Source organism: Canis lupus, chromosome 8 (assembly GCF_011100685.1).
Source record: "Canis lupus familiaris isolate Mischka breed German Shepherd chromosome 8, alternate assembly UU_Cfam_GSD_1.0, whole genome shotgun sequence".
NCBI classification, from domain to species: domain Eukaryota; kingdom Metazoa; phylum Chordata; class Mammalia; order Carnivora; family Canidae; genus Canis; species Canis lupus.
The window spans coordinates 62,132,922-62,146,051 of NC_049229.1; the positions used below are offsets into that span (position 1 = coordinate 62,132,922).

Consider the following 13,130-nt stretch of genomic DNA (forward strand, 5'->3'; position numbering starts at 1 on the left):
GGTTGGTATGGGAGAAAGGTGAACAAGGAGGCAAGTGTTATCCTTTTATAAAGTACTTGAGGACACACTTTAAAAAAAAGTAAAGTGAGATACAAAAGAAATTCCCTCACTAAAAAAAATAGTACTGTTATCCTCATAGGCTTCCTTAAAATAACTTACCTTCTATTTTACATGTAGCCTTTACATAGTTATTTAAGAAATCGGTCACAATATAAACAAAACAAAGCGTTTTTTCAATGGGTAAATGAATCCGCAACTCTGACACCAACAAACAGGATGAAATTAACTCCAGGCGGCTTGATTTTCGCTTCCAGGTTCCAGGTTCATGGACTTGCTGTTTTATGAGCTGGGAAGAATGAATGAATTTTAAAATAGCTAATTTAACTCAGTCAGCCACAGGACCTGGCACAGGAAGTAGAAGAAACTGGTCTTTCAAAATGTATTTCTTTTTTTACCTGCTTGACTTTCAATCAGCCCTAGAGAGTCAAAGAATGTATGAATCAGGATTTATGATGGTCTGAAACTACATGCAAATAAAATCAATCAGCCAAAAAAAGGGCAGGGGTGATTTGGCCTCATCTCCAAAATTAGTATCATAAAGTATCATACACGATTGAGTGTATGTATTTGGTTTTCTTTAGATCTGCTTCTGTTTTACTCCTAATATTAAGAAAGAGTTCTTTCCTTGAAAATCTTCATATGAAGTAGTTTTTTGTTTACTTCCAAGATGATGCAGTGAAAGCTTCACGAATTTCCAAGTGCAAGTCCCCAGCCAACTAGCAGCGTGCACACCGTCTCAGTGCTGCAGACCCATGGTACAGGGGCCTCTGGAATTTGCGAGTAGGGTGAGGATGAAGATGTTTGACAAGGGGGCACAGATCCAAGTGGTTTTTGAGGTTCTTTCAAACGCCCACTCTAGGTCATTCAGGGAGCCTCACTGTGATGGGTTAGCTGTCTCTTTCCTTTCTCCTCTTACTGTGCCCTTTTTTTTTTTTTTTTTTTTTTTGACCCATCCATTTTCTGTTGGGTCCTTCACTGAGAGTAAATGAAAAGAAAAGCCCTCAATTTAATTACCCGGGAGTCAGTGAAATCATCAATCCTTAGAGTATACTATTTTTCTGGATCATTTTCCATTAGCAACAAAGCCCCTTTGGTTTATACTTGACAACTTAGTATTTTCTACTAGGACTGCACAGTTTAAAAAATGACCCAAAGAGCTAACTCACACCTTTCCAAATCTATTCAATATAATTATAGATAATAAATGGACATTTTCTTGGTTATTATAGCACTGAGCCTGATGGAATCATGTTCTGTGAATTTGCTATAGGTTGGTAATAATTTCCAGCGTTACCAGGAAAGAAAGACAAGATAGCTAGGAGCACAAAACTTTCACTGACTCATGAGAATTATAGAGCCATCTGGGCCACTGAAATATATAAAGAGTTATTTCCAATAACTATTGTGGACAAAAATGTGAACAAAATAATATGATATTTTGAAAATATTTTAATATTTGCAATTTGCCTGTGCTATTAATATATACATTGATTTAGTAATAAATATACTACTATTACATAGAGCGCAATATTTTTAGTATTCACAACTGGTTGAAATTAATGCTGCTATTATCTCAAGAAAGGAATAAATAAATATCATGCCCAAATTCCAAACCAATGCTCAAGAGGTTACCATTAACAAAAATTATAAAATAAACAGGTAGGGCATTATCTTTTTAAGCATGATTCTTGTAAACATAGCAAAGATCACTTTTCTCAGTCCTGACATTTCATGTGATGGCTTTAAAAGAAAATACAACATACAAATCCTATCACTTCTTTTTTTGCATAGGGAGTGAATTAATTATATTCAAAAATGCAGCAATCTTTCAATGAAATGTCTTCATCACATAGCACTTATTTTCTGTAGGAATTCAGAGCTTTGGAGCAATAAAAGTGCTCTGCATAAGTTTATAAAATATGCTTTCTGGATTTAAAATTTAACAGAAAAATTTCAAGACAAGTCATAGTCATGATTCTAAAATATTATGTACATAATATACGACTACAGGAGGGCACGCCTCCCTGTAGCACAACACAGTGTACAAATGTGAAGCACAGTGTTTCATAGAATTTCCCTTTAGATTTTCTTCGCATCGGTGCCTAACTGGCTAATGATATGCCCATTCCACTTGTGCAAACAAAGTAGAAACAGGGACGTGAGAACAAATTTAAAGTGGATAATGGAAAAACTGGCAAAAATGCAGTACATATGCTTTAAACAGTGCACTTTATAAAATAGTTTGCTTTATCCATATTCTCTTATAAAGTGCAATATTACTTAAAACAGAGACATGTACCTTAAGATTTTGCAATAACCATTAAAACAAACTGCCAGGAAAGAGCAGTGCAAAATTAAAAACATATGTAGCTTAGCATGCATCTCAGATGGATCCCAAATAACAGAGCATGGGACCTTAAGTTCCTGCACTTTTTTGTTTTTGCTTTTGTTTTTTTGTTTTTACTTTTTAGAAAAAGATTAATAATAACAGGTCACCATCACATGTAACCATAAAATAAAGACAATAAGTTAAAATCCTCTCTCAAGAAGTAAGTGTACGCCACACATAAAATTCACTACAGATTCATTTTGAAAACTGTCAGGCCTTTTTCTCTGATAAATCCCTGTTGGAGGGGTGCAAATCTCTTAAAAACCCACGCTGGCCACAAGGCAAAGCGAAAAGTGTCACCATCACAGTACAAGGGACTCTTGCTGGCAAATGTCTGGAAAACCTGCGACCGACTCAGTAAGCAGCTCACACCTAAGCAGTCCCTAGTTAGATCTGCGGACAAACCCTCTGCTCTTTCCAGAACAGTCCTGTTGGCGTCGTGCTAGGCCACTAACCAGTATAACAGGGTGCTCTATTCACAGTAACATTCTCTGTCCAGTGCTTTGGGACGAGGGGAACATACTGGGTTTTCCTGAAAAAACTCCCTAAGAAGCAGATTCCAAAGAAGACCAACAGGACAGGTTTTTAAAAGCGTGAGAGGTGACCTCGGGCACACTGAGGGCCCTGGCGGGGCGGGGTGGTCAGCGGTGACCTCCCCTGGCCCGCTGCTCAGTCTGAGAACTGGAAGAGTGCGTCAGGGGTGCTGGCGTCTGCGGGGTGGCTGGGCTGCAGGGTCTTGGTGGGCGTGGTCTTGCCGTGGGAGTGGGACGAGGATGAGTGAGAGCTCTCGCTGGAGCTGCTGCGTGTCTCCGTGCTGGTGCTGGTCTTCTTCATCTTCCTCCTCTTTGCCAGAGGGGCCTTATCGACGTTTTGAAGGCAAAAGCCCTCTCTCTTGTATTTGTTAAAGGCCTAGGGGAGAGAGAAAGGGAGCCCCCGTGAAGGGAGAGAGACGGTGGTTTTCCTGGCAGCTGTGACTTCCTGCAGATAACCTGCTGTGGCCACATGGCTCTGGAACCAAGTCCCCAAGACCACTGTGTGCAAACCTGCTGGCAGGGTACAGGGCTCATGGGAAGAGGGGGGTTCTTGTTAAACCACACCAGCCGGGCCGTTTAGGACTCAGGGTTCTCATAAATCTTTTGAAGTGCTACTATAGTGCTATTGAAGTACTTCAATAGTGCTACTTTTCAATAAAGACCACTAACCTCTCAACCCCCATTACTTTTACTAGTTCAGTGTCTCAGATTTAACATTCTGACCATGGGGGCACCTGGGTGGCTCAGCGGTGGAGCGTCTGCCTTTGGTTCAGGTCGTGATCCCGGGGTCCTGGGATGGAGTCCCCCATCGGGCTCCCCGCAGAGAGTCTGCTTCTCCCTCTGCCTGTGTCTCTGCCTCTCTCTTTCTGTGTCTCTCATAAATAAATACAATCTTTTTTAAAAAAAAAGTAAAATAAAATAAGATTCTGACCACAAAATGCCCACACAGAGCACATTGGATCCTCCTCTCCACTTCCAGGCCGGGGTACTTGGGGTGTGTCTGGAGTACTTCATCTACACAGAGAGGGTTAGCTCCACCCACCTCGGCCTTGCTTTCTCCTCACAGTTGCCTGTGCCCACTTCTCTTTGCCTCAAGTTTGGGTGTCACCAGGGTTATTCTTCACGGCTTAGCATCACATGTCACCAGGGAAGATGGGGATACAAACTCTAAGAGTTAATCCCTTCACACCTCAACGCATCCTAGTTCATTAATTTTTAATCCATTTCTGCAGCTGAAGAAGAAACGCCATTCCTATTCCTCTCTCGAGCTAATCCCTTCAGAGGTAATTTATTTCTCCCTGATTCATCGATTCCTTATACAATTATCTTAAAGTATTTGCATCTGCTTGGCACAAATGCGCCTAATCTTACTCCCTATCCCTCACAGTCTCTAGGACAGGTTATGCACAAATGGTTGTTAAGTGAATGATGGACTTTCACACGTGCCTTAGTTCCTAATGTTTATTTACGGCTGTTAAAGAAAATTATTTAGCCTATTCGAGAGATAAAAGCTCCAATATAATGCATATTGTTTTCATTATCTACTGAAAATTTTCAACTCTTCAAATATCAAACTACTGTCTCATCTCACAAACTCATCCTGAATGTCACGTATTCTGTGGGGTAGCAGTGACTCCAGTCCCCCACATACTTTCTGCTAATAAATGTGTTTATATCACAGAAGGATTTATAAAAACACACCTAGAAGAACACATTATTTTAAATATTCTACTAAGAGTGTGCCTTGGAGGTTACGGAGTAAATGCACTGATTCCTTTTCACACCCGCCCGACCTGTGTGGACCACAGGGCCTTACGTGGAAAGTTGCTTTCACACAGGTTTGCACAGCAGCTCCTGAAGATCCTAGAATGTCTGGAGTCATAAGAGGATTTGAGGACAGCTGGCTGCCATCTTGAAGCCATTCGTTGTATCTCAAGCCTGACATTTTAAGCCTTTTATTTGGATCAACTGTGAGAAGTCCTATGGGAATAATGAAGATGTTTTTATGATTTGTTTCAAACATCAATCTCAGGTAGCTTCATGTGACACAGTGATTTGGATAAGGCTTCAACCTCCCACAAAGGGAGTTACATTTTCATACATCTAAATCCCCTCGTAAACACTGAACCCGAATGACAAGGCCCACTGTAGGCTGACCGGCTTCTCAATCAGGAGGGAATCAGCACCCAACACATAGACTCCCAGTGGCCACGGGCAAGGTCGCTATGAACAGGGTGCCAGGTGCACTTCATTCCTGTATGCACACCATGCCCAAGTCAGCGAGTGCAGGAAGGCAACAGGGACACGGAGATGGAGACCCAAGGAGGAGCTAGGAGGAGACGCAGACAAAACCCAACTCTGACGGCACTGGGGGACAGTCCCCATGCACAGGGTGTGGGGTGGCCCAAGGGGAGGCTCTGACTAGAGGGTGGGCACCCTGGAAGGCTTCCAGAACATGAGTCCTGGGGGATGAGCCCAAGTGGGCTCCATGAAGAGGGGTGCCCCAGGGATTACAGAGAGCAAGCGTGAAGTCATGCAGGAATGTGAGCGCAGGCACACGTGAAGAATTCAAAGGCAGAGCGAGGCTCACAGGAGGCCCAGGCAGCAGGGCCTGGAGGGCCCTAAAATTCCAGTGCTCGTCCATGGAGTCTGACCGGGGGCTAATGGGGCCTCTCTGAAGGATATTTAGTAGAGAGAGGCATAGTCACCTCTGGGTATGAGGAAGGTCACTCTGCTGATTGGTAAGGGACAGGTGACATCAGGCAGTGAGAAAATGGAGACAGTGCCTGGGATCTGAGGAGAGAACCGATGGCGGCTGCATGAATGGGGCCGAGTGGGCAGTGAGGACTGTCGCTGGAGCAGGGACTGACAGGGGTGAGAACCGATGCTGGACCTGGGGACTGAGGGGGGTGAGGACCGATGATGGACCTAGGGACTGAGGGGGGTGAGGACTGACGCTGGAACCGGGGACTGAGGGAGGTGAGGACCAATGATGGACCTGGGGACTGAGGGAGAGGAGGACCGACGCTGGACCTGGGGACTGAGGGGGGTGAGGACTGATGCTGGAACCGGGGACTGAGGGAGGTGAGGACCAATGATGGACCTGGGGACTGAGGGGGGTGAGGACCAATGATGGACCTGGGGACTGAGGTGGGTTGAGGACTGACACCAGACCTGGGGACTGAGGTGGGTGAGGACCGACGCTGGACCCAGGGACTGAGGGTGAGGATGTGGGGGGCGGACAGTGCCACCCAAGTGTCTGGCCACCTGGCAGTGGAGAAGGGAGTGGGTGGAGGCATATTTGGTGGAAAGGACAGTAACACAGTGTCAGTTCATTTGGGCGGTGTTAGAGTGAGATCTTGTGGACCCCTTGGATGTGGACAAGATTCATAAGGGACAGCGTTCCTAAGGCTCAGCAGAGTGACCTGGAAACCTTCTAGAACACACGTGAATTCCCTGAGCAACCAACAACCATAGGTGAGCGGGTATGATTCCACTTCAGTCGCTACACGGTGTGAACTTTCATTAGAGTCTTACCTTGGATCAAATCTTTAGCTTCTTGGGATACATTCTTCCAGGCTTCTCCTTCAAAGGAGAAATCTCCCTTTTTAATTTTCTTCATGATTTCCACTGCACTGGTACACGTCAGACTTTTGTCGTGAGACTGGAAGGGAACTTGCCCTGACAACATCGTGTACTATGAAGAGGGAAAAAAAAGAAAGGGAAGAAAAGAGAATGTCTGCCAAAGTCACGGTCAAAGCCACGCTGGGAGCTTCACTACTCACTTCATCAACATATTTCCCGGCTCCTACAACCAGCATGCCGGGGTTGAGGAGGTCATGTAGACTTCTACCACTGAAGCGACCAACACATTTCAAGGCCTTGTGAAGAGGTCAGACAGCTTATTACATCAAAATTTAAAGAGCAAGGACCAAACAAGGATGTTCTTCAGAAAAGATAGTAGAAAATAGAGATAGCCGAACCCCTCAGTAATTGTTTTTTTGTTTAGTTTTCCATTCAATACCACACCCCCTTTCCTTAGGAGATTAACTGTGGTTAAGAACTTCAAACATTTTTAAGTTAGGCCCTCCTGTTTTGATTGTAATTACCACTTTATTTCTCTCATCGTCGCGTTAAATATGATGAATTTGCTACAACCACCTGTTTTCACTGTAGCCATGTGTTTGAAAAATTTATGTTTGAGGTTTTTTGCCCTTTAAAAAGTCAACAGAAAAACTGAAAAAGCTAAGTGAGGCTTGTCTTTGCAGCAGAGACTGGATTTAAGCTTTAAACTTCTGGGAGAAGGTTTCCTCTCTGTTCCCTGAGAGACCCAGAGGCCACGGAGGGGTGAAGGCAGGGCGGCGGGGCGCAGACCACACAGATGCGCTGCACAGCGAGGAGACAGTGCTGGTATGGGTGGGAGCCAGCTCACCACAGCATCAGTCAGGAAGGGACAAGGAGGATGGTCTCCATTTCAAGCCCAGCCTTCAGGAGGAGACACACACCCACAGACAAGTCCCTGTGACCTAGGACTCTTGCCATTTCTCTTCTGGCCATGAGTCTGACAGGCAGGCTCACCCTCACAAAGGCAAGAGGGGGACGCTGCTCTTTTTTTGGGGGGGGGGGATACTGCTCTTACACACTGGATCCCAGAAAGGATGGAAGCTCCCAGACAGGATAATAAAAAGGACATCAAAAGGGGGGAAAGCAGGAGAGAGGAGAGTAGTCAACAAATGCCGGGTGAGAAGGACGGAGCCCCAGAGAGGAGAAGGAACCTGGACCCTCTGAGGTGACCAGACACCAGGAGGCTCTGGGCGGGAATTGGGACTCTCTGTACAAGAAAACTGTGCCCAAGAGAAAACCTCTGCTCCCTCAGATGGAGACGCCAAGGAGAAGAGACCTCAGTTACTGACTTGGAGCCACATGACATGAAGATATTTGTTCTAAGGAGGGACAGGTGTGGACGCCTGAAGAACAATGACAAAACAGTTTCAGAAAATCCCAGAACCTCCCTGAGTCTGTTCTCCTTTGTCCTTTGCACACAGTGACGCTGGCACAGCCTACGTCTCTCCTCCCTCTTCAGACTTGGGTGCCAGCTTCCCGCCCCTGACCCGGCACCTCGACTGCCCGTCCGGCTCGGCCTTAAGGTCCCCGAGTTCCCACCCACGCTCCCCACCCACAGGCCCTAGGCCTCCCCGACTGTGCCCTAGATATTCTGTCTCCTCAGAAGGCCATTTTCTATCGAGCCGGCGAAGGCCCACCTACCCTGCCGTGTAACCTTCCAGGATGCGTAACCAGGGCCTCCCACCATCTGCCATTGTTACTCCAGAGAGAAGACACGTGGCAGGAGGGGAACATGAGCTTCTGAGTCACACAGACCTGGCTTCCAACCACTGCTTTTTCACTTACTAGCTTCTATTTTCTAGCTTTTTGGTTACCAGCTCGGGCAAATTAGTTAAGCTCCCTTAGACTATTTCTTCATCTTTACAATAAATGTAACAGGATTGAGCAACCCGTTGCACTTGGTAGGAGCAGCAGCCAGCTCAGTAGTATACCCAACTTCACTCTTTTTTCCTTCCTCCTCTTTCTCTAGTTGGAAGGCAGTAGGAACCCCATTCCTGACGGAAAGTGGGGGAATCAGAACAGCCAGTCATGCAACTTGAAAGCCCCTTCCTCAAAGTCCACTTTCCAGATCACTGCCGGCGCCAACTATCTTAGCCTGGGTTCCCCCAAAGAGCAGAGTCTAAAGCAAGAGCTAACACACAATTAAAGAGTGCAGTCCCTGAGGAGGAAGAATTGAGAACAGCGGATAGTGTACACGCCAGAGGCACCGCAGGCCCTGGCTCAATGTAGTACAAGTCAATACCGTGCTGGCATGGATAAGCACCCACTGACCTGGTCAACAGATTCTTCTTGACTTCTATCAATAGGAAAGATCGAAGCAGTAAGCCTTTGCATGGCAAGGATAGCATTCACTGTCTTGTCCAAGAGCTGTGTGAACTCTCCTGCTCTGCTGTAATATAGTCTGTTAGGACCTCGATCACCTTGGCATCCTCAGGAACCCCGTGCTGGGGTTCTGATGTCTCTGTTTTGACATCTTCATTGAGACCCGGTGAGTAGGAACTGCAGTATCCTAGGTGCCTTCAAGCACACAGAAGCCAGAATGCAGTGGATAGACTGTACAAACTTTCGGCAGACTGTCACATTGGTAAAGATTTTAGAGCTCCAGTGCTTAGGGACATAGAGACTTCTCCCCAAAAGACAAATGGCTATACCTTGTACCACCGAGAAAGAGGCAGAAGACTCTTTGGATCTTGGTAACAGCATATATTGCTCTTCTCGAGAATACTGCTCTAATCCATTTATCAAGTAACTGGGAAGGCTACCAGGTTCAAGGGGGGCCCGGAGTAAAGAGGGTTCTGCAGCAGGTCCTAGCTGCAGCACAAGTCGTCCTGCTACCTAGGCCATGGGATCTGGCTGACTCGACTGTGCTAGAGGTATCTGTGCAAGATAAGAATGCTGTGTGGAGTCTTTGGCAACTTCATGAGAAGTGTTGCAGAGCAGAACTGAAGGATTCTGGGCTGGCATTCTTGCCTCCTGTGGCAGAGAACTGCCATCTGCAAAACAGACCCTGGATGCTACTGCTTCCTAGTAGACCATGAGTGCCCACAGAAGGGACACCGAGAGCAGTGCATTGTGTGCTAGGATCAGCAGCTGTGCTCATTCACAGAGTCACAGCAGCAATTCAGTGTACTGTGGACACGGCTCACTTGGAATCAGCCCCAGGAGGTCCAAAAGGCGGGAGTTAAGTTATATTCACCTATCTCTATTGCATCAACACTTCTTCCTCAACTCAAGCCAATGGCCTTCACTGAGGAGGAATTCCCTACGACTTTTCCTTGATGAGGAAAGAAAGGAAATTGGGTCTGGTTGATAGATGGTCCTATTAGAACATGAAAAACTCAGTGAAGCCACCTGTTCAAGACAATACCGTGTGGGGTTGGAGCTCTGTCCTTGAGAATAACATTGAACCAATGGATGATCCACTGGTGCCAGGTCCCCCATATCTAGATTCTTTTTTAGAGGGAGAGAGAGCATGTGCAAGTTGGCGGAGGTAGGGAGCGGGGGCAGAGGAGAGGGAGAGAGAATCGATCTCACGACCCTGAGATCAGACCTGAGCCAAAAATCAAGAGTCAGATGCTTAGCTGACTAAGCCACCCAGGCACCCCATCTCCCATATCTAGGTTTTATGGGTACATGGCCCACTTATAAAACTCAAGTTTCTGTCCCTGCAAACTTAGGGTTTGCTTCATTAGAGGTCCTGGTTCATGAACTCAAGTGATCAGCTGCACTTGATAACAATAAGTGACAACCCAGGTGTGTACTTCTGCAATCCCTCCTTCTCTGCTTTCTTCCTTCTCCCTGGGATTTTGCTCCTTAGGAACACGAGGAAACATACCTTAGCTTCAGGTTCTGCTTCCTGAGGACCCCAGACTAGAATACCTTTCTACTGTTGATGAACATTTGATTTGTTTCCAGTTTGGAGCATTCTGAAACATGCTAATTGAGATATATATATATATATATATATATATATATATATATGGAGAGTGAAGAGTGAAGTTGGGTATACTACTGAGCCTGCTTCAGGCTCCCTCAGTGGGGAGTCTACTTGAGAATCTCTCTCTCCCTCTCCCTCTGCCCTTCACGCTCACAAGCACATGCTTGCACACACACACACGCACACACACACTCTCTCTCTTTCTAAAATAAATAAATCTTTAAAAGAAATTCATATGTTGAAGACCCAACCCCCAATGTGAGTATTTTTAGAGATAGGGTCTATCTGGAGGTAATTAAAGTTACATGCAGTCGTAAGGGTGGGGTCCTGATCCAATGGGATTAGCGTCCTTATAAAAAGAACAGCAGAGAGCTTGCTCAGTCATGCTCTCTCTCTAAGCACACTCACTGAGGAAAGGCCATGTGAGGGAGGATACAGAGAACAGGTGGCTGTTTATAACCCAAGGAGAAAATCTTCACCAGATGCCAACATTGCTGGCATCCTGGTATTGGACTTCCCAGCCTCTAGTCTGTGAAAGAAAAAATTTCTGTTGTTCAAGCCATCTAATCAGTGGCATTTTGTTATGGCAGCACCAAGCTAAGACACTGTGTAAGCTCTATCTTAATTAAAGTCCTGCATGTTTCAGATAGGGACTACAATATACATGAGGCAGATGAGCCATATGAGACTATTGGATGCAGCTTCCTGGGGTATTTGTATTACTCAAGAGGAGAAATGTAAATTATTTTCAAATTATAATAGCCACATTCATGTTTATTAGATACAACACACAAAGAGGTCATAGATTTCCTTTTTTTTTTTTTTTTTAAGATTTTATTTTTAAGTAATCTCTACAATCAATGTGGGGCTTGAACTCCCAACCCGAGATCAAGAGTCATATGCTCCACTAACTGAGCCAGCCTGGTGTTCCAAAAGGCCATAGATTTCTAAAGCAAATTAGGAGACTCCAAATAAACTTTGTGCTTCCTATGGAATAACTAAGGCTTTGTATCTAGATCTTCTGGAGATATGCATTCATTCACTTGGAAAGGCTTGCAAAGCACTCTGTTTTTCTGTGACAATTTAATGCACAATGAACTTGGTTCATCTGTATTTCATTGTGTATCTCTAAAAGGCACAAAGACACAACCACACCATTATCATACCTTAAAGATTATCATTCCCTTAAGATTATGCATTAAAAAAATTAGCAGTAATTCCTTTATATCATTCAGTAGTCAATCAATATTCAGATTTCTCCAACTGCATCACATACACTGCAGGTATCTATTATAATTACATCTGTATGACTCAGAGTTTGAATTTAATAAATAGAATTGTAATTAGAATTTGCTTGAATCAGAATTCAAGTCAGTGTAAATACTGTTTTACAAGTGTCTTTTAATCTACAGGCTCTCGGACTTTTTTCTCACAGGAGATACTGGGTTATTTGTACTGTAGAACTTTCCACAGTCTGGATATTGTGACTGAACTCCTGTGGTATCAGTTAAGCTGTTCTTTGTTCCCTGCTTGTCTTAACAACTTGACAAGCAGATTGAGAGAGAAGCATGGCTTCCACATCCATGCAATCACACAAAGTTACTTCCATAGACATGCATTCAGAAGTTCTAACATACCTGTCCATGCGTTCTAAGACGGTCTTTTAAAATGTTAAAGAGCATGACAATTATTATTGACCTATATTTAAAGTAAAGGCTCTTTTACATGGGGTAATTTTATATTATTGCCAAAATTGGAAAGCTCCTTTTTATTTAGATTAATTTTTTAGGAGAATGCTAATGAAAATGTCATTGGTTTAAGTCCTTAAATGAAACTCTTAAATCTATAGAAGTTAGTTGTTTATTTTTATTTACAATATCTTATTCATAAATATTTAATTTTAGTTTGAAAATTATAAATGATGACTTAAAATTGCTGGAAAGAAAACCATATAAAGCTTAAAAATAAAAGAAGAACCATCCTGCAGGGACAACTGGCTTAGCCTCTGGGGGAATACAAACTGACACCAAAATAAATCCCAGATGGAGTGCAGATTTAAGTATAAAAATAAAATATAATTCTAGAGGAAAATTTAGGAGAGTGTTTTTATAATCTTGGGTTGGGGTAGGGGTGGAGGGATAATCTAACATTGAAATCAAATATCATAAAGGAAAAGACTGACATCTTACTACATAGAGATAAAAAATTCTCCATTTAAATCCTTTTAAAACTCAAAAGAAAATCTCATATTACTATAAACAAAGTTTTCACACAAATGACAAATCAGAAAAAACATCTCCAATATCAATGGCAGACAAAGGATTAAAATCCTTCACTGAGCTTTAAAACAAGGAAAATTTCTCCACAAGAAAATGGGCAAAGCTCAAAAACAGCAATTCATATAAAAGAAAATACAAATGTCCAAATACATGAAAAGATGCTCAAAACTAAATATTCATCAAAGAAATGTATGCAAATTACAACAGTAGGAAGTTACTTAAGACTGAAATTGATATTATCTGATGTATTCGCATACAGTTGATGAGAATATGATCTGTTTCCTTCTAGAAGGAAATCCAGGCATATA

At 43.8% G+C, this 13,130-nt stretch overlaps 1 protein-coding gene across 4 annotated transcripts in view; it reads right to left on the reverse strand.

Moving 5' to 3' along the window:
• Positions 1-2,270: 2,270 nt before the first annotated feature.
• RPS6KA5 (ribosomal protein S6 kinase A5) overlaps positions 2,271-13,130 on the reverse strand; it is a 170,355-nt gene continuing 159,495 nt past the window's right edge. For all 4 annotated transcript variants that reach the window (XM_038545557.1, XM_038545556.1, XM_038545558.1 and 1 more), the window contains 3 exons: positions 6,520-6,679; positions 4,799-4,962; positions 2,271-3,358 (listed from right to left, as the gene is read on the reverse strand). In XM_038545557.1, coding sequence (XP_038401485.1) covers positions 3,119-3,358; positions 4,799-4,962; positions 6,520-6,679 — 564 coding nt within the window. In that variant the 3' untranslated portion in view covers positions 2,271-3,118. The remainder of the gene's footprint in view (positions 3,359-4,798; positions 4,963-6,519; positions 6,680-13,130) is intronic.